Source organism: Medicago sativa, chromosome 7 (genome assembly GCF_051527215.1).
Source record: "Medicago sativa cultivar Bolivia chromosome 7, Bolivia_mono, whole genome shotgun sequence".
NCBI classification, from domain to species: domain Eukaryota; kingdom Viridiplantae; phylum Streptophyta; class Magnoliopsida; order Fabales; family Fabaceae; genus Medicago; species Medicago sativa.
In genome coordinates this window covers 25,148,637-25,170,000 of record NC_140755.1, presented here as the reverse complement: position 1 = coordinate 25,170,000, position 21,364 = coordinate 25,148,637, and the positions used below count along the sequence as shown (strand labels likewise).

At 33.3% G+C, this 21,364-nt stretch overlaps 1 protein-coding gene and 1 long non-coding RNA gene across 8 annotated transcripts; both read left to right on the top strand.

The window, feature by feature from the left end:
- The first annotated feature begins 2,479 nt into the window (after positions 1-2,479).
- On the top strand, positions 2,480-5,795 carry LOC146905124 (uncharacterized). Of its 7 annotated transcripts, none has more exons than XR_015019320.1 (4): positions 2,499-2,913; positions 3,495-3,600; positions 5,035-5,136; positions 5,245-5,795. It is a non-coding gene; the product is annotated as an uncharacterized LOC146905124 (long non-coding RNA). The 7 variants fall into 7 exon arrangements; XR_015019321.1 differs by having other exon boundaries at positions 2,512-2,913; positions 3,495-3,548; XR_015019316.1 differs by having other exon boundaries at positions 2,480-2,913; positions 3,128-5,136.
- A 3,464-nt stretch (positions 5,796-9,259) lies between these two features.
- LOC146905123 (uncharacterized) lies at positions 9,260-12,921 on the top strand. Its single transcript, XM_085727701.1, has 7 exons — positions 9,260-10,188; positions 11,284-11,446; positions 11,531-11,695; positions 12,083-12,154; positions 12,222-12,317; positions 12,405-12,518; positions 12,674-12,921. The coding sequence occupies exons 2-6, from the start codon at positions 11,288-11,290 to the stop codon at positions 12,501-12,503; spliced, it is 591 nt and encodes a 196-aa protein (XP_085583827.1). The 5' UTR covers positions 9,260-10,188; positions 11,284-11,287; the 3' UTR covers positions 12,504-12,518; positions 12,674-12,921.
- Positions 12,922-21,364: the final 8,443 nt, after the last annotated feature.

Below are 21,364 nucleotides of genomic sequence, written 5' to 3'. Positions count from 1 at the left end.
ATCATGTTAATAATTAGTTTTTAATTTAGTTCCTGATATATCAAAATCAATTTATTCTACAATATTTATTTTTATGAGTTTAATCAATATTGATAGCAATACAATTTGTTGTTTATCATATGTTTTAATATCCTTTTAAGGTTGATTTCGTGGTTGCTGGGTCAGGTTTATATACTCTCAGCATTTATACTTGCTTTTATTTAATATATTTTCTTTGCTTAAAAAAAAGATAATAACACAATTACATCATTAATACAAATTTCATTCTCTAAAAAAAATAGTGCACATTAATGAAAAGATATATATTAATAAATGTAAATCAATCAATATCAAAATAATTTAATACCCTAATAAACAGTAATTACAATTATTTACTCTAATATAATTAAGGCAAGGTAGTCAACGTAGTAAATAGGTTTTATTCTGATCATGAATTTAAGTGCAAGAATCAATTGTCATATTAATGTGTGATCAATTACAATAGTAGTATTGTCTTCTATCGTCTTGTTCATGCCCTTGCTAGATACATCCTTAAGACAATTTCCTAAAAATATAGAATATTGATTCAATTTATAAGGTCATCACCTATTATAATTATAATTGACATCTATCTTACAACCGAAAAGGTAGTGTAGCTATTATCATAATTATCTCTTTCAATGCCAAAGAAAAATTCAAATTAAAAGAATAAAGAAGCACGTTTGTCTTTTGTTCTCTTTGGATCTCAACTATACTTTTTTTTTTCTTTCCATAATTCAATCTTCATGAATATTGTCTATTCATGAATAATTTCTGCAAGTTAAAAAGTCAAAACAAACAAAAAAGTTATAAAATATTCAACAACACAACTTTATACCGAAGAAGAAAAACTACATTATATTTGTTAAAGAAAGAAAAACATAATCAGAAAAGACTTTCAATAATATGAATTACCAAAACTCGTGTTTCTCTTACATATATCAAAGAAATCAAATAAGTTGTTACAATACATGGGTCATGTACATTAATAAGAGAAATATGTAAAAAAATTGACATTGTAACAAAGAGAGAAAATAGAGGTTCATAGAAGACTTTCTTGTGAATAGAGAGTGGTGTGAAAAGTGTGAGTCAAAACGGATATTTATAGCCAAAGACATAAAGTAACAAAAATAATCAAGTGCTTGATTCATGCATCTTGTAACGGAAAAAAAAAAATTGTACATTTATATTCATCAATTGATGCATTTGTTCTTAGAAACAAAATCGTAGTAATTCAAACCAAATGATTTTATTTTATTGATAACTTTTTTTTTTTGACAATTTTATTTTATTGATAACCATATATTTGACATCTACGTACGCACACTATTTTTTGACCAAATATATTTTTATTTAATTTCAATGTGTAACAAAAAAAACTAAAAATGTGTATAAACATATTATGTACCATATCATTCCTTTCATGCTGCATAAACTATGGAAGGCGTTACAAAAATTTAGAGAGTTGTCTCTTCGTATTTAAAAAGAATTGTTGTAATAAAAAATGAAAAATAAAGGAAACGAAAACAACTAAAATTATAAACATATGTGAGAGAGAGAGAGAGAGAGAGAGAGAGAGAGAGAGAGAGAGAGAGAGAGAGAGAAGGTGTGTGTCACAATGAAGATAGAGAGAAAGGATGTGTGATATGATGAAGATGAAAATCATGCAGACATATTGACTATATAGAAGGGGAAAAAACCTAAGTAAAAGTTAAAAGGATGACATGTATGCTCAAATTTGATTGGTTGGTAATTTTAATCATGAATCATGATTGGCTGATAATTTAAATTATGAATCATGGTCAATTTTTATTGGTTGATAATACAAAACATATTCATGATAAGGCTATTAAAATGTTTATAATTTCCATTTTACTTTTTAATAAATTAATTGAATTAAATTTGTGTGAGTGATGCAAATCACATAAATAAAATGTGAGTAAATATATGGTGATTTGAATCTTTGATCAAGCAATTAATGAGATGAAGCAAGAAGGAGTGCCAAGTGTACTTTTCAAAAAAAAAATAAGGCAAATATATATAATAGAGATTTTGACTTATCGGAAAAATTATTATTTCAAAGTTTATAATTATAATATAAGACATTTTTAATATTAATTTTTCTATATTATTTATAGAGAAGAACTCATAATAGTATTTAGCAGCATTGGAAGCTTAGGAGCTGATAACATGTATAGAAGTTGTTGTTTCCATTGGAACCTTAACTGGAACAACTAATGTAATGAGAAAAAACTACTTGGCAGGTATGAGCTGGTCTTGAAATTTTGAAATTTAGCATGTTAGGCACTCTAAAACTTGTGACAGTTGAAAGATATAATTCATAGAGGTTAAGAATAAACTTTCAAAACACTACTAAAAAAACAGTGATTTCGGACGGAATTTTCGGACGGATACGATTTTGTCTGAATTTTTCGGACGGATTTGGGACGGTTTGAACGGAGAGAAATTTTTGTTCGAAATCCGTCCCAAAATTGTGTGAAAATTTGATGACAGGTTCAAACAGGATTTTTTCCCACGAATTTCGCACGAATTTTCTAAAAAAAGCAATTCCGTCCCAAAACCGTGTGAAACATTGAGACGGATTTCAGACAGATTTGAGGGTTTTTATTTTCATTTTTATTTATTGTGAAAATTTCATGTCCCGCCTGTACGAGTGAAATTTCCCTCTCGTGTACTGCTCTCTCTCTCATAACCAATCTCACTCTTTCATAACCCTAAAATCAATTTCACAACCAATTTAGCAAGCTCTTCAATCAATTTCTTCCAAAAATCAGTTTTATGATTTCTCAAGCTCTTCAATCAATTTCTCAAGCTGTTCAAGTTTGGATTCTCTTCTCTTCAGATTTGAGGATTCTCAGTTTCAAGCTTTTCAAGGTACTACTATTCACTCTCTCTATTATAATATGTGTTCTATTCAACAAATCAACCATGTTCCGATAAACTTGTACCTGATTCTTGTTTCGATTTACTGGGTTTATTTTGTTTTACTTATTAGGGTTTTTAGTGTGTTTAACTACCTGGATTCACCTTTATTGTTGAAATATATTGTTGGTTTTTGCTGTTCCAATTGTGGGTTTTGTGTTTTTAGGTGTTGTGTTGCTTCGGTGGAAGCTTTCTTTCATTTAAACTATTTCAGACTTCTAGAGGGATTTTCTGTTCAATTTACTCTGAGATCTTTAGCCCCTGCTCTTTCTTTAGTTAGTTTTGAATTATCCTTTGCATTTGAGTTTATTAGTTGTATGTATATTTGAACAATTATTCATTTTGTAATTGTATGCATTGCATTATATAGCCTAATAATTTAGGAAGTTAATCAAATTGGATATACTTATCTCTGCATCAAAGCTAGACAAACAAGATCAACGGGTGGATTTATGTTTCTTGTTGTTTACAATGATTATTTTCTTTGTTATCTATATTTTTTTTTTTTGAGCTGCCTGTAATTTTGGCTTTAGAGAGTTGTTCATATTGGGATGCCATGATGTACTTTGAAGCAAAGATTGAATCAGGTATATTTTTGCCTCTGTTACATACTAAAGGATTACCAACTTTTGTAAAAAGGTAGTGTTCATTTTCATGCTATAGTTTATGATACTATTCAGTGGGTTCTTTCTCTGTTGCTTAATTTCTATTCATAAATATTATTGAAACTTAGAATTTGAGAACTTGACCTGTTTTGTCTCTCTTGTTACCCAATTATATTAGATTAGATACTAGTCAATTACACATTTTAATTAAATAAAGAGTACATTATCAACATTAATATTACCAATGCTGAGCATCTTATTGAAATGAATGATTATATTTTTCTTATAAAGGGTAACAATCATTGTTTTACTAATATTGTCAACTAGGCTATATTTTCAATATATTTTAGACCAACATGTATATAGCCTAATAACCTGATCAAAGATTGACTTAAGTTGAGACTCATTTTTTAGAATTGGATGCATCGAGTCTCATTTTTGACAGAAGTGTCTATAGCTCATCCCTGTTGTTTGTGAAGTCTGAAACATTGCTTAATATTATACCCATATTCTTGGTGGATTATATTATATGTTTGCCCCCTTAAACATTTTGTTTTACTTGAAATGTGTGTTCTGTTATTATGTGTATTTCCCCCCTTAATATGTAGGGCTTACTAATCCCATATTCATAACTTAGTGCTGACCTGTTTAAGGGATTAGCACTAATCCCATATTCTGTTAACACTAAATCTAGCAGTTTCACTTACACGCACATGAACCTAATACCATTACATAGTATTAATGAAGTATTTTTATTTAAGGGACTACTGAACCTTCAAATATATGTGTACAAATTATTTTTTGAAACGGGGTCAGTTCACAGGAACTCTCCGCTTAAATGTATTATTTCATAACTTAGTGCTGACCTGTTTAAACTCTAGCAATTTCATAACTTAATGCTCGTGCGACAATCTAATGTTTGAAATTGTTGTGCTTTCTTCTGTCCTTAAAAACCTTGTTTCTCTTCATGTTAGGTATTAGGTTAATCTGTTCTTTTGAGATGAATGACAGGGAAATTATTTAACATTTGTTTGTAATACAACTTTCAAAAAGTACTCCATATTATATTATCAAAAGGGCGTTAAAGTATAATACATAATAAATATGATATGCTTCAGTTAATTAAGTTGTAATGACATCATCATCTCATGAGAGAAATCTGCCTCTCATGCTTTTCATGAATGTGAATTGATGAATATTGTACTTCAGGCAAATTAACATATGCCTAGTAAATGAAATAATAAACTGACCTTAAACTATTGTTCAGACACATATAAAGATAAATAAAAAATTATGTGAGCATTAGAAAGATAATGTACTATAGTCCTGGTGAATTAATATAGTAATTGATTATTTGTTGATAGTATTGCATGACTTCTGGATTTTCTGTGTATTTGTGTCATGTGACCCCATTAATTTGTGAACAACATATTGGAAATTTTCTCATTGAAGTTATGGAAAATTGTAGGAGAATGAAACAGGAGTCGAGCCTCCTGTGGAGGAGGTATTTACTCATTGCCATATTAAAAGGGATAAGACATGGGTTGATAATAGAGCTGAGCAAGCCTATGTAAGTAGTTCTTTAACATTACAAATTTAATTTATCTATTATTTAAGTTATAATAATAGAGCTGAGAAAGGATAGGTTTTAAATGATTAACAAAATTCAAAATTGCAGGGAAATTCTAAGAAGAGAAAAGCATAGCTTTTGGAAATATCTATGTCTCAAAATCAAGAGGAAGAAGGATTGTCTTCTGAAACCCAACATAATATGCCAGATGACTTGACTATTTGGAAAGAAGTAGCTCCCAAAGGTAAAAAAGGGAAATTATATGGTTTAGGTTCTATAGGAACAAATGCTTCGAAGTATACTATTGGTTCATGCTCAAATGCCTTTAAGGATAAAAACATAGAACAAGAGCTCTTAAAATGGGAAGAAAAGGCAAAAGAGCAAGAACGTATAAAGGGAGGCAAATGAACTCTCTCTTTACCTTTTGGCTATTTACTTTTTGAGGGCAGTTGTTGTCGCACTTGTCCCTGCTAGTTCAGTTGAGTGTGTAGTGTATATGTTTGTCTTGTGTTCGAGTATGTCATCTTTTGAACAAAGTATTACTCAAATTTGTGTTACTTTACTTTCTTGTATTGACTAATGAACAATTTTGTCATGTTAGTTTGTGATATATTGTGCTAGAACATTGAATCTAGTTCGTATAATTTTATTTTAGACAATGAGCATTTGTTTACTCTTGAATTATTATTTATTTTTATTTGAGTCTAGTATTGTATTATCGAATATAAATTTTAGAATTTGAATTTATCTCAAACACATTAAAAAAAAATCTATTTGTGGCAATTCTGTAAAAAAAAATAAGGTTATAATCTCGTCCGAAAAGCGTGGTAAATATTTTAAAGCAAATTAAATTATTAATTTTGCTAGAACATTGTTGGAAGTTTTAAATGAATTCCGTCCGAATTTCGTAGAAAATTTTACCTTAATTCCGTCCGAAATCCGTTGGAAATTAAACTTAATTCCGTCTGAAATCCGTTGGAAATTAAACTTAATTCCGTTTGAAATCCGTTGGAAATTAAACTTAAGTTCGTCTGAAATGCGTCCGAAGTCTATTCCAATATCCCACGGAGAAAAACGTGTGAAATCCGTCTGAAATATTTTTGGGACGGAATTTGGGACGGAATTATGATTTGCGACGCGGCTTTTTCGGACAACGCCCTATCCGTCCGAATTCCGTCCAAAAACACATTTCCGTCCGAAATCCGTGGGAAATTTCCGTAAATTCCGTCCCAAAACCGTCCGAAATTCTGTTCGAAAATGATCGTTTTTTAGTAGTGAAAGGTGAAGTTTCAATTTTTCAAATCTTAAATTATATTTTATAGGGATGAATCAATAATTTATTTTCTTATCCTATACTACTAGTATAAGCATAGCTCTTACTGATAAACTTTTTAACTATTGAGACAAGCTTGCTCATCAAACATTGGATGGACAGATTTTTTTTTTTGAGGGAAATGGACAAATTTTTTTGTTACTGTAGATATCATTATATATTTTTCTTATATTTTGGATGGACAGATTTTTTTTGTTACAGTAGATATCATTATATATATATATATATATATATATATATATATATATATATATATATATATATTTTTTTTTTTTTATAGAGATTTTAGCTATCCTTTATTATTTTATTTCATCTATTTCTCTCTACAATTAATAACTATAGTATTATTACCAAATCAATAATTAATGTTGTATTGAATAGTATTATTACCAAAACAATAATTAATGTTGTATTGAACTTTGAATATAACAACTTTTGTTTGTGGTGGCAGCGGTTTGAACCCCAAACCTTACATATTTTATGCATTGTCCCTACCAACTGAGCTAAGCTCATGAGGATAACAACTAAATAAAAACAAAAATATTCTTGCAAATGCAACAAGTAGAAAAGAAGATGGAGTATATATTTGAAATATTCTCACGATTACAATTATTATAAGCGCATAGTCACCGTTTCAAAGCAAAGATGTCTTACAATTATTATAAGCGCATAGTCACCGTTTCAAAGCAAAGATGTCCCACATCGAAAACTGTATGAAATATAGATGTAGTAAGTTAGCTATAAAAGAACGCATGACATTCATAATCCTCTTACAGCATGGGGTTGATAACTTATCCCATTGAAATCAAGTGACAAATTTGGGAGTAAATTATTAAGGGAATACCTTGTTTCAAATTTGTCCTTGGTTTTCATGGAATAACTTGTCAAATGCCTCATTTTGTTATCTCGAGAGTGACTCTCACTCTCTTTCACAGACCAGTGGTAAGATTTATAAGATTTATCACATCTCTATTTGCAGTTCCTTTGCACATTATCTTAAAATTTTCATTTTGAGATGCAAGAGGGTTTATTTATTTTTTATTTTGGTACAAATTTAGAGTGTTTATCATGGATTCGTTCATGCTTATATTTCCAAAATGTGTCACAACAACGTTGCTTATCATGTCATGTACTTCCTTCATCCCAAATTATAAGATGTTTTTGACATTTCAAACGTATTAAAAAATGTAATTAATTTTATAATTTTATGAATGAGATATTATGAGTTGTCTTACAAAATTGTCCTTAATAAATCATGTGGGAAAGATAAATTAAAGAATCGAAAAAAAGAGTGATAAATAGTTAAAAGTATAAAAGAAAAAGTAACATTAATGTTTCATTGAAATTATAAAGCGACTTATAATTTGGGACTGAGGGATTATTACAAACACAAATTGCTCATCAACTGTTTGTTTGAAACAATGTTGATGACATGCTGTCCTATGATGGTGTTTATCCATTTATTTTAATTTTTAGTTGAGTCTTTAGTTGTAACATCCCGCTCATCAGCTAAAGGAAATTTTATCGGTTAAATGTATCAGAGGACTCAGGTTCATGGAAAGTGAGTATGATGGAGAAAGTTAAGTATGGAGGATAGTAAAAGTATGCAATATCAGTTAAGCAAGGACTTATGTATCAGTGTCAGGTAAACACGATTGAGACGAAGGGCATTTAAGTAATCTCGCACAAGGGAGTATATAAGCATGTTTGGGCACCAAATACTCATTTTCCCATTTCATTTCTCTCTCTAGGTTTTGAGGAAATATTTCTCTCCTCCTTCTCTCTAAGTATGCGCCCCTCCTTCCCTCTCTAATTCATCCAAGGCTTTCCAAATCATGCAAGAGGTGATCAAACAAGAATCATAGAAGCTTCAAGGACAAGAAACAACAAAGAGAATGGATTTAGCTTGGATTCTTGGCTTAGGGTTTGATCTTGGGGAAGCTTGGAACTTGAGGAATCACAAGGATTATGTTAGGTGAGTTCTTAGATAGAACCCTCCCTTGGGATTATGTGTTTATTTTGCAAGAAAACATGAATTATGTTAAGATTAGAAAATATGAGAATTTTATCCCCTTGCCTTGATCTTGCTTTGTACATGTTAATATGGCTATGAAAGATGTTTTAGAATGTATATATATGTTGCTGGATGTTTTGGTGCATTGCAGGAACCATTAGGATGAGTTTTGGGTCAAAAATAGCAAAATTTGTACCACAGACTCGAAGAACCACGCTATTAGCAAAATATACGCTAATAGCAAAATTCTTCAGCAAGGGCTACGCCCCAGCTGCGCTAATAGCGTGGCCTTCTGGACTTGGCCAACTTGCTTTGGCCTGTTGGCCCAGTTCAGGGTCCGTGGTGCATTCCGAAGCTTTTCTTTCAACGTTTTATAACTTTGTAACCCCAAAACAACATCTAATCAATGCACATAACATCAAGCAATCATCGAATCAAGAATCGTGGTGATCTTAACATGTACATCAAGAAAGGCACAAGAGAGTTTAAGCCGATTTATTCGGGTAGTAAGCATTAAGGAAGGGACGAACTAGAGCCTCGACATAGTAGTCGAGAACTAGCAAGTTTAGCATGAAATCCCTAAGTATGTTAAGTATAGGAATGAACCTAAGTAAGTAAGACGCGAAGCGTAATCTCTTCGCATATGATCATGTATGATTAGTTAGCACATTAAGTCATGGATTGATTAGTTAATCTCTCCACTAAGAATAAGAATGTATAAGTTTACCGCTAACCGGATCGACTCAAGGGTCCGAGGTAATAAGCAAGCAACACTACTACAAAATTGGGAAAATATAGCGCCTCATAAATAGCGCTTTTAACACTAAAGCGCTATAAATTAAAACACAGAGGTCTTAGCTAGCGTTTTTTTGAAAAAGCGCTATCTATCATTTTATGTATATATAGCGCTTTGTATTGAAAGCGTCAGTATAGGTTAAATAAAAATAATAGTTATTTAAATAAAAAATATGATTAATCGTATATGGCGCTTTTTATGAAAAAGCGCTATATATAAATCAACCTTAAATAGCGCTTATAGGTTAAAAAAGCGCTACTGTATGCTTGAGAAAGATAGCGATTATAGGTTAAAAAAAGCGCCATTTTATAAAGTGATTTAATGTATATTAACTAACAGGTCCCCTGTTCGATCCCCAGCATAGCATATTTCAAATATTTTTTGAATTTTTATGAAAAATGGATTGCAGTAACAAAGCACACCTTTTTTTAATTTTTTTTTTGGTACAAACCTTTTTTTAATTCTTTTATTATATATATAACAAACTGTAACTAAAAAAAATATAAATGTAACCAAAAATATATATAACAAACAAAATCCAAACTTTTCAAAAAAAACAAATCCAAACTTTTTCCCAAAAAACAAATCCAAACTAAAAAAATAAATCAAATTTTCTAGTCCCACTGAATCCTACTTTTCCATAAATCATATCGTAAAAAAAAAAAAAAATTGGCTTCAGGTTCTCACAAGCTTTTTCACGTTCCTACGTTTTCACATTCCATAACCCTTTCTCCAAAAATCGCTAGCCTTAATCCCTTTCAGTCACTCTCTCCCTCACCGCTCTCTCTACCTTGCCGGTCGGAACGTACGAATAGCGTTGAACTCAACTCGCCGGAAAACTTCGTCAGAGTTCGTTATCGGCCACCGGAGTTAGCTTTCTCTCTCTTTTTCCTGTAATTTCTTCTTCAGGTATCTCTCTTTTTCTAGTTTTCAATTTGTGTTTGTGATGTTGCTGTTAGTTGCATTTTAATGCCGTTTAGTAGCAGCTAAAGCCAACAAGATTATGTTCCTAATTTTTAAGCATACAATAGTGAACACTAGACGTGTCAATTGGCACAATTTTTTTTTTGAAAGGATGTTGTTATGTTTTGAGACAATCATAAGAACAAAACAATGAATAATTGGAAAATTGATAAGCAATTGTACTTAATTTTTGCAATTTAACGGTGCAATTGAAAAAGGGAAAAGCTGATATATGAATTTGGCAGAGCCAATTGAAGAATGAAGGTATCAATTATGTTTTTGTTCAATTATGAAGCTGCTATATAATCGATTACGAACCCGTGATAGGGGAAGTTCAATTATGTTTTTGTTCTGCAATTTTTTTTAAAAATTCCTTTACTAAACTTGTGGTGTGATCTGAAGACCATTGTGTAATTTTTTAAAAAATTCCTTTACTAAACTTGTTCTGCAATTTTTTTAAAAATTATGAAGCTGCTATATAATCGATTATGTTTTTTTCCCATTTTTTTAATCAATTATGGGTATTTCTATTGCATTTCATTATGGACATAAATTTGTTAGGGATTGGTTGATCACTTATTAAAAAAAGGGAGGAAAAATTGTTTGAAGGGTTAGAAAATGATACGTAGAGCTATTTTGAAATAATTGGTATTGTGGAATTGGATCTCAAAATTACAAAGGGATATAGATTGTTGTGGTTGCCTGTTAAAGATGTAAATTTTAAGATTATAAACCAATTTGCAATATCAACGACACTAGCCAAACCCTCTGCACATGTACATACAACTGTTAAGGCTGCTAAAAACTCAACATATATGATTAAACCCTCTGCAAATATTCACACGAAAGTCCAGTCTGGTAAAAATTCATGTGTTGTGATAAAACCATGTGCAGCCCATACCACTGTCAAGACTACAAAAAATTCACAAAGTTTTGTCAAATCCTATATGATTGTAAAAACTATTATGAATGGATTTCTATTATGAATGTTCATTAAACCATGAACGTATTATGTAATTTTTTTCTAATTTATTATTGTAGATCAATGAAGTATTCTGATGAAGACATGGACTATGATCCTGACAATGAGGAAAGTGACTCCCTTATTAATGAGGGCAACAACTCTATTGAGCGTGAGATCACACGTGGGATAACTCTTATGAAGAACGTCATCCACGAAAGAGATAAAGGAGTCAAATTTGAGGTTGTTCAACAATTTGTTTGAAATTAAATTATATGTGGTTTCTTTCTTCTAGACATGCCTACAATTGTTTTATGAAATTATTAGGTGTTATGGAATGAACGTAATCAACCAATTGGGAATTACTCCGCACCGTTTGCAAGTTTCGTTGGTGCCAATGTTCGTAGACACATTCCAATCACTTGTGATCATTGGAACCCCAAAGACAAATCAATGGATCCCCATAAAGAGTTTGTTTTCAAGGATATACAGGTATCAAATAGTAGTTGATGTTTGACTGCATATAAATGCTTTTACTTATACATTTGTCTTTTATTTTTTTATTTTGTAGAGTTATTCCTTAATGTTGATGAATCACAGAAGAAATATGTACTTCAACTAGCTGAAAAATTACATAGATGTTTTCGATCTTATTTAACAACAAAGTATGTTAGAGATGATGATGGAAATTTTATAGAAGCTGATCGTCTAACACTTTACGAAAGCCTGATATCTCCGAAGGAATGGGAGACTTTTGTAGCTAAACGGAATACTCCTGAATTCAAAGTTAGAATAATTTTATTGACAAATGTTTTTTATGATATTATATAATTTATATAATTGAATACCATGTTTTGATAATGCTACTTGTTTGTACAGGAATTTCGCTCTGCAAGGGACGCTCAAGTATCAAAGAATAAATTTAACAACATATCATGGGTCCGAGTACAGGTTTAATAATATAACATATAACAACCTTAAAAAATTAGTGTATACAAACTTATCTTATTTTTTGTAGTGTCCTCGCCAAGAAAATGGTATAGATTGCGGGTACTTTGTGATGAGGTTTATGAAAGAGATTCTCATTTCAAAACTAAACGAAATTCCAAAGCTGGTATGTTATTTTTATATTAAAGTATAATATTTGTATATAATTAAGTTTATTAAGTAACATGGTTTTTTTTTGTTATAATATATGCAGTACATTGATGATTTCAAGTGTGTGACATACTCAAAAGATAAACTAAGAGAAATCCAAGAAGAATGGTGTCAGTTCATGCTCAGCCTAAAAGTTATATGATATTTTTATGATAAGGTGGGTTTCATGTTTCTAAATATAGTTGCTAGAAGTGGTAGTTGTTTTAATTTATAATCTTGCTTTAATTTGTACTCATGATCAGTAGTACTTTGAATTTATCTTTAATATAATATAGTGTTATTGCTTAATGGTGTTTTTTGGTATATATTCAGGTGGAGGAGAGTGAACGAAATTTGGTAATGAATGATGATTTGCCTGTTTGTTTTGGATAAAAATGTTGAGAAGACCAAGAAGATAGATGAAGACTGCATGATACCATAGAAGATTTTGATCTTTATGTTAACTAATTAGTTGTAACTCCTAGAAATATCTATGTTACGTAGAGGCTATACATTTCTGACTTTTATGCCATATATACATACATTTTTTATGATATGGTTAAGTTTTATTTGATAAATAATAGTCCCAATTATAATGTGTTAAAATTATATATATTTCCCTTTAAATTTTTGACTTTATACATATTTTACTTTAAATTAATAAAAAACGCTATCTGCAAAGGAAGAAAAAATTGACAAAAAAAAAATGCTTCTCCTAGCGCTTTTTTTCCTTTATAAAGTGTTATCTAAACATATTGTTACATAGCGCTTTAAAACAAAAACGTCGTCTTTAAACCTGTCTTAGATAGCGTTTTTTTTTAAAAAGCGCTATCTAAGGAGAACCTTTGCTAGCGCTTTTTGACCTAAAGCGCTATATAAACCCTGCTTTAGCTAGCGCTTTATACAGAAAAAAAAGCGCTATATTACTTTTACCAGCGCCATTTATAGTAGCGCTTCAAAAGCGCTATCTAAAGCAAAAAAAAAGCGCTATATAAACCCATTTTTGTAGTAGTGCAAGTATGAATATGTTTATGTATATGTACGATAAGACTATGACTTAATAAGTAGGTGGCATGTCTCTTGCTATCCACATCAGGGGGATACAAGAGGTTCTCGATCTAAGGGGAACGATTCAAGCCGTAAGGGACCCGCATGTCACTGAAATTAACAAGACGTAGGTGTTCGTGTCTCTTGTTATCCACGCTAGGGGGATACGGGAGGTTCTCGACCTAAGGGGAACGGTTCAAGCCGCAAGGGACCCGCACGACACCGAGGGAGTCCGATGTACGTACATCGGTCATGTATGGGATTGATCTCGGGGTTACTCCACCCGGGACTATCCGTAAAATGAACCAAGATAATAATTGTTTGTTCAACGCTAACCTAATGAATGAACTTATGCACGATTATGTATGTTATGTTTATGATTAAGTTATGAGCAAGGGCATTAGATGCCATAAGACATGAGCAAGTTATGTAGAGAACAAGTAAAGTATGTTATGCCGATGACGATCTTAGGTTTCCCCTAATCGTCCGGTTTAGAATCGTGCCATGATTATGTATGCTTAGGCCTTGATACGTAGAGCGTATCTTTGGCAATGCGGTTTTAGGTTCCCATCGACCGCCATGACACGTATAGGAAGTGAAGCCTATAACAAGTTAGGATAAGAATATGACGGCTCTAGTATGCACTACCGTCTAAGCATGCAAGTCCCCACACACGTATAATCAACCGTCAGGTTGTAATGTAGACACGTGGTGACCGTAGGTTTTCCCCTTGAGGTTGCCTATAGCCTAGGATTAGGTGGAACTCACTGAGACATTATGTCTCATCCCAATCCTTATTTGTTTCAGATAAGCAGGACGCTATGCAAGCTTGAAGTCGGATGAATGTTTCAGCAAGTGTGCGTTCGTGTCGCTGCAGGATGCTTTGGATATTGAAGGATGAAATTATATATGTATAGTCGTGATGTTTATGTGATTTATGTACGAACGCAATTTGTTGTATAAATATTCATTCGTGTGTAATTTATGTTGTAAATTTTAATGTATCCAGTACTAATATTAACACACGTGCTAGACTTTCTAGATACGTCTGGTATGGGTGTTACAATTGGTATCAGAGCAGGTCGATTCAGACCGTGCCTTGGGTCATTAAATTACAACTAACGTAGTGGGACCATTGGGTTCCGGGTAAATGTTCTATTTGTTGGTGTTAGTTGAGCCTGATCAACTCAATTTAGCATTCAACGATTAGAATGGATGCCGGAGAGCTGAATAGGACCCAGGAGGAACGAAGTATGTGATGGGGAAGGTTGATCGTGCCAAAAGGTGGCCGGTGAACTAATCAAGTAGAAGTGTGAATCCTCCGGGAATGTAAGGTATGTTAAGAAGGAAGGTTCCGACAATGTCGGGTAAGATGATAGTGATACTCCATGTATTTGTAAGTGAAGAAGTTGAATATATATATAGTATCGGCAAGTATCGGCAAGAGATACTGGAACGGATTTAAGATATTCTAGAATGTTAGTACAAGGTTACAGGATAGAGAGAAGTCGACATATGTTGACGGGTTTAGCTGGCTCTCAGGAATAGCAATATGTGAATGAAGTTAAGGACAAGTACGTTCGGAAAGTTGCGTAAGTGGCAACGTAATAAGTTAAGCTGTTCGTAGCGGAAGAAGTTAAGGTTTATGTGGAAGTTTTATGTTAAGAGACATAATGAACAAGACATTAGTTTCTAATGTGCCTTGAATTGACCCGAATGATGTTAATGCTTGCCATGCAAAGGTTATAAAATTGTTTTAAGATGTTTGGAAGGAATGATATGCATTGGGATACTTGAGGAAATAAGATTTTTATGAAAAATATGATTTTTGGAAAACTGAGCTGAAGAAAACAAGCCAATAGCGAAAATTTCGCTAATAGCGAAATTACTCCAGAGGATTTCGCTAATAGCGAACCTGGAGCGAAATTTTCAGTTTTTCCAAAAACTGTCATTTCGTCTCTAGGGTTAGTAGTAGCTATTGGGGGTTGTTTTCACAATCTTTTATGTAACAAATACTCTCTATAACATCAAGTATCGAATGCATATCACATCATATGATTTCTAAGGAAGAAAATGCATGGACAAGTATTAACGGAATCAATCCGGTTTAAGGTAGTTTTGAAAGTTAATGTGTCAAGAGTCAAGAACAAGCCAAGATCAAGAGTATGGAAGTACCAGAATTCAGAAGGAAAGTCACCGAAGTTTATGCATGAGGTATGAAGTAAGAAGTTGAAATGGTGCAAAGTTATAAGAAATCACAAGGTTCTCGGAATATGTGGAGTTATGACGTATCTCTCGAACCTATGTTTTGCTTAATTGACTTGCTAAGGCTTGATATGATGTTGAATCCTAAAGTTTAAATAATTTTAGAAAGATTTACGCGTATGGGTTATTGAAGTTGGCATTTTGAAAATTCACGAGGTTTTCTAGGAACCGGTTGCTACGACACTTGTAGAGCGAGCTAGACTCATTAGAATCTAGATTTGATGACACGTATGTGTTATCAACTCGTTCTATAATTTTAGAGTAACAACTGGGGCCTAAACTCAGTTTTTGTATATGGTAGAAAATCACCAACGTCAATGACCCGTGCACTAGTTTACTAAGTTTTCTTTAAAAGAAAAATCAATGAGCAAGCATTGGTATGATTAAGCAAAAATATAGTATGCGAAGATACGAAGGTACCAGGCTAGAGGTTCAAGAAAGATATGTTCAAGTGTTAGATGGGTTTGTTAACGGATGTTGCGTTACTCGAAAACAAGTTCAAATATGATGTGTATGGTAAATGCAACCAGCAAGAACGTAAGGTTTACCCCCAAGTCAAGTATTATAAGCATAAGAAAAGTTATCATGAGTTTTGTTCTTACAAGGCAGTGGTAAGGACAAGTGTGAGGTGTGACGTTGTTGGCAACATGGATGATCCTGAGAATAGTTCAAAAAGTAAGTATTCAAGTGGTAAGCACGAATTGAAGTCTCAATTGCTCTAATGGGTTAGAGTAATAGGTTAAGCCAACCGGTGGGAATCAGAGTAGCGCCATGGAAGTTAATTGTTAAACACGAAACATGGGAGTTTTAGTATATATGAAGCATTATAAGACAAGTGAAGAGTTCTTGATGTGATAAGTATGGATGTTTATATAGTTAGCATTGGCTAAGGTAAAAGTTTTAAGTATGTACCTCCACCAAGGTAAGATGAAACAGACAAGAGTTGCCCTATATGAATTAGTCAAGAATGCATGAATGATGATATTGGAAAGTATGTAAGGTTCAGAAGGTTACATTTCGTGACTCAAGTAAAGAATCAAAGCATCAAGAATGATGATCGGGTTCCGGAAAAGGTATTAACGCTCAAGCGATAACCAAATGAGATAATGTGGAGAATCAAGTTTAGTGTTCTGAAGAAGAGGAATAAGTTTATGTTAAGAGGTCCAAGGATTTCCTGTGGATATGTAAGCGGTATGGCAAGTATGTATATCGGTTAAACAAGGGAAGAATTTATCTTCGAAGTTAAGCATGTTATCATAAGAGAGAAGCAACTTTTGAGTGTTGTGTAAAGAGATTCATACTCATGTTTGCAATACTTGTTGAGTGAAAACGATACTTGTTAGGACACGTCAAGCCATGATTTTTTTAACCTTTAAAGCTAAGATCGGTATTATGGAACTTGGGAATGATGTTTTTATTTAAACTTATGAAATTATACATTTTTGAAACTGATGAGATACGTCGTAAGTGAACTCACTTAAGACGTACAAACTTCAGGACCAACTCGTCGTGGACAAGTTTCGGACGAGTTGTAAAATCTTTTTCCAAAATATCGAAACTCGTCCGGTGGTTCTGAGGTTCCTTATACAATCAGTTTTGGAAATGATAAAATCTTTTTAGTTATGTATAAATTCGTTCCAAGAACCCGAATACCAAAGTTTAAGAAAAAATTTCTTCAAGGAAGATTTTAGAACACGTATCGTTATCATTTAACAAGAGACGACACTTGAAAGTATGTACATGTTATGGAAACGACAATGTTTATATGAAGCCAATGTCATATAGAATACACAGAATTGTATTAAGAGTATACGACGTAAGTACAAGTGGAATTTCTAGCAAGTTTCAAGAGTATCTGAATCATGATGTTGATTGATAGATTATCAGATGAAGTGGTGAGTTGATTTCACTTTTTCAAGTCAAGTTATATGAGATACCCATTAGTTCGGGTGTGATAAGATGTCAAGCTATATTAGATCTCAATGAGGTCGAACGATTTCCTAAGACTCGGAAAGAGATAAGTGATCCATGGAATTGTTTATATGAGTAATACAAGTAAGATTATGAATTCATGATAAGATGTAGGTATGAAATATGTTTTATGTTGCAAGTAAGCACTGCAGGGCAAACCTGGTATCCGATAGGATTCCAGTTAAAAGGCAAATCCTGAGTGTTCATGTTTACGATAAGATACTGTTATGAATGGTTTATGTTAATCGGGTAAGATTCGAGATCGAGATAATAAGTTTATGTGTAGCAAGATAAGTTCTAAATCGTGATATACTAAGATAACTCTAAGTTGGAGTGAATAATAAGATCAAGAAGGCTATGTTCAGGTACATGTGGGTTAAGAAACAAGATGAAGACATGATACGACGAACCCTTTTGATATGTATGAATGGAAAATGTTTGGCTCAGACCATAGATGGTAAATTTTTGTCATGATAAGTGGTAGTGATCTCTAAATTTCGAGGACGAAATTTTTTTTAAGGGGGGTAGAATGTAACATCCCGCTCATCAGCTAAAGGAAATTTTATCGGTTAAATGTATCAGAGGACTCAGGTTCATGGAAAGAAAGTATGATGGAGAAAGTTAAGTATGGAGGATAGTAAAAGTATGCAATATCAGTTAAGCAAGGACTTATGTATCAGTGTCAGGTAAACACGATTGAGACGAAGGGCATTTAAGTAATCTCGCACAAGGGAGTATATAAGCATGTTTGGGCACCAAATACTCATTTTCCCATTTCATTTCTCTCTCTAGGTTTTGAGGAAATATTTCTCTCCTCCTTCTCTCTAAGTATGCGCCCCTCCTTCCCTCTCTAATTCATCCAAGGCTTTCCAAATCATGCAAGAGGTGATCAAACAAGAATCATAGAAGCTTCAAGGACAAGAAACAACAAAGAGAATGGATTTATCTTGGATTCTTGGCTTAGGGTTTGATCTTGGGGAAGCTTGGAACTTGAGGAATCACAATGATTATGTTAGGTGAGTTCTTAGATAGAACCCTCCCTTGGGATTATGTGTTTATTTTGCAAGAAAACATGAATTATGTTAAGATTAGAAAATATGAGAATTTTATCCCCTTGCCTTGATCTTGCTTTGTACATGTTAATATGGCTATGAAAGATGTTTTAGAATGTATATATATGTTGCTGGATGTTTTGGTGCATTGCAGGAACCATTAGGATGAGTTTTGGGTCAAAAATAGCAAAATTTGTACCACAGACTCGAAGAACCACGCTATTAGCGAAATATACGCTAATAGCGAAATTCTTCAGCAAGGGCTACGCCCCAGCTGCGCTAATAGCGTGGCCTTCTGGACTTGGCCAACTTGCTTTGGCCTGTTGGCCCAGTTTAGGGTCCGTGGTGCATTCCGAAGCTTTTCTTTCCACGTTTTATAACTTTGTAACCCCAAAACAACATCTAATCAATGCACATAACATCAAGCAATCATCGAATCAAGATTCGTGGTGATCTTAACATGTACATCAAGAAATGCACAAGAGAGTTTAAGCCGATTTATTCGGGTAGTAAGCATTAAGGAAGGGACGAACTAGAGCCTCGACATAGTAGTCGAAAACTAGCAAGTTTAGCATGAAATCCCTAAGTATGTTAAGTATAGGAATGAACCTAAGTAAGTAAGACGCGAAGCGTAATCTCTTCGCATATGATCATGTATGATTAGTTAGCACATTAAGTCATGGATTGATTAGTTAATCTCTCCACTAAGAATAAGAATGTATAAGTTTACCGCTAACCGGATCGACTCAAGGGTCCGAGGTAATAAGCAAGCAAGTATGAATATGTTTATGTATATGTACGATAAGACTATGACTTAATAAGTAGGTGGCATGTCTCTTGCTATCCACATCAGGGGGATACAAGAGGTTCTCGATCTAAGGGGAACGATTCAAGCCGTAAGGGACCCGCATGTCACTGAAATTAACAAGACGTAGGTGTTCGTGTCTCTTGTTATCCACGCTAGGGGGATACGGGAGGTTCTCGACCTAAGGGGAACGGTTCAAGCCGCAAGGGACCCGCACGACACCGAGGGAGTCCGATGTACGTACATCGGTCATGTATGGGATTGATCTCGGGGTTACTCCACCCGGGACTATCCGTAAAATGAACCAAGATAATAATTGTTTGTTCAACGCTAACCTAATGAATGAACTTATGCACGATTATGTATGTTATGTTTATGATTAAGTTATGAGCAAGGGCATTAGATGCCATAAGACATGAGCAAGTTATGTAGAGAACAAGTAAAGTATGTTATGCCGATGACGATCTTAGGTTTCCCCTAATCGTCCGGTTTAGAATCGTGCCATGATTATGTATGCTTAGGCCTTGATACGTAGAGCGTATCTTTGGCAATGCGGTTTTAGGTTCCCATCGACCGCCATGACACGTATAGGAAGTGAAGCCTATAACAAGTTAGGATAAGAATATGACGGCTCTAGTATGCACTACCGTCTAAGCATGCAAGTCCCCACACACGTATAATCAACCGTCAGGTTGTAATGTAGACACGTGGTGACCGTAGGTTTTCCCCTTGAGGTTGCCTATAGCCTAGGATTAGGTGGAACTCACTGAGACATTATGTCTCATCCCAATCCTTATTTGTTTCAGATAAGCAGGACGCTATGCAAGCTTGAAGTCGGATGAATGTTTCAGCAAGTGTGCGTTCGTGTCGCTGCAGGATGCTTTGGATATTGAAGGATGAAATTATATATGTATAGTCGTGATGTTTATGTGATTTATGTACGAACGCAATTTGTTGTATAAATATTCATTCGTGTGTAATTTATGTTGTAAATTTTAATGTATCCAGTACTAATATTAACACACGTGCTAGACTTTCTAGATACGTCTGGTATGGGTGTTACATTAGTAGTTTTAGATAGTTTGGAACTGAAGAATTAAATAAAATCAATGGTTTTTATATTAATTCATCATCGTGACACGATTTTCAGCATTGTGACACGATTTTTGGTCCAATATGTGCATTGGCAACTGCCTTGCAAATTGTGGCACGATCTTCAATATTGTGACACGATTTTGTGTGCCCCAAACTTGAAGATTTGAATTTAATGAAGCAATTGTGGCATGATATTTATCATCGTGATACAATTTTCAACGTAGATAACCAAACCTATAAAAGCAAAACTCGGGATCTTGAAATACATATTTTGAAACAAGGAACTCAAGATCTTTTGGTGGCTTGCCAAAACGACACATTTGAGTAAGAAAATGTTATTAGGTTGACTACCTTTGTCATCCTAGAATCTAATCCAATGTTGAAAAAATATTAGAAATCTCAGGAATCTAGTTAGACCTTCAAATTTTAGAACATAATAATTGGACGACTTGATTTTCAAATGAGACGAAAGACGCTAAAATATGTTAGGTTGTAGACTCATATCTGGATCACACATTGAGCACCTTAACATGTTTTTAGCTGAAAATGGTATCACACTTGAAGCATTTGTTAGATGATTATGATTTGGTTGGTTACTCTCGATCTAGCTCGCAATACTTATGTTTTCTTATTTTCAAATTCACGGTTTTTTTTTTTTTTCAATTACGGAAATGACGAGGCACTCCAACCTATATGTTTAAGCCAACATAGTATGAGTACCATTTTACCCTGTCTTCTATTAAAATTGCAATATTAATGGGTTTCATAAGATTTTTATGATTACCACAT

Bases quoted from the DNA above. Each gene is read 5' to 3' on its own strand.
- LOC146905123 (XM_085727701.1), top strand. From the start codon at position 11,288: ATGAAGTATTCTGATGAAGACATGGACTATGATCCTGACAATGAGGAA. The intron at 12,155-12,221 runs GTTTAATAATAT...TATTTTTTGTAG, and splicing joins TATCATGGGTCCGAGTACAG to TGTCCTCGCCAAGAAAATGG. The intron at 12,318-12,404 runs GTATGTTATTTT...TAATATATGCAG, and splicing joins TAAACGAAATTCCAAAGCTG to TACATTGATGATTTCAAGTG.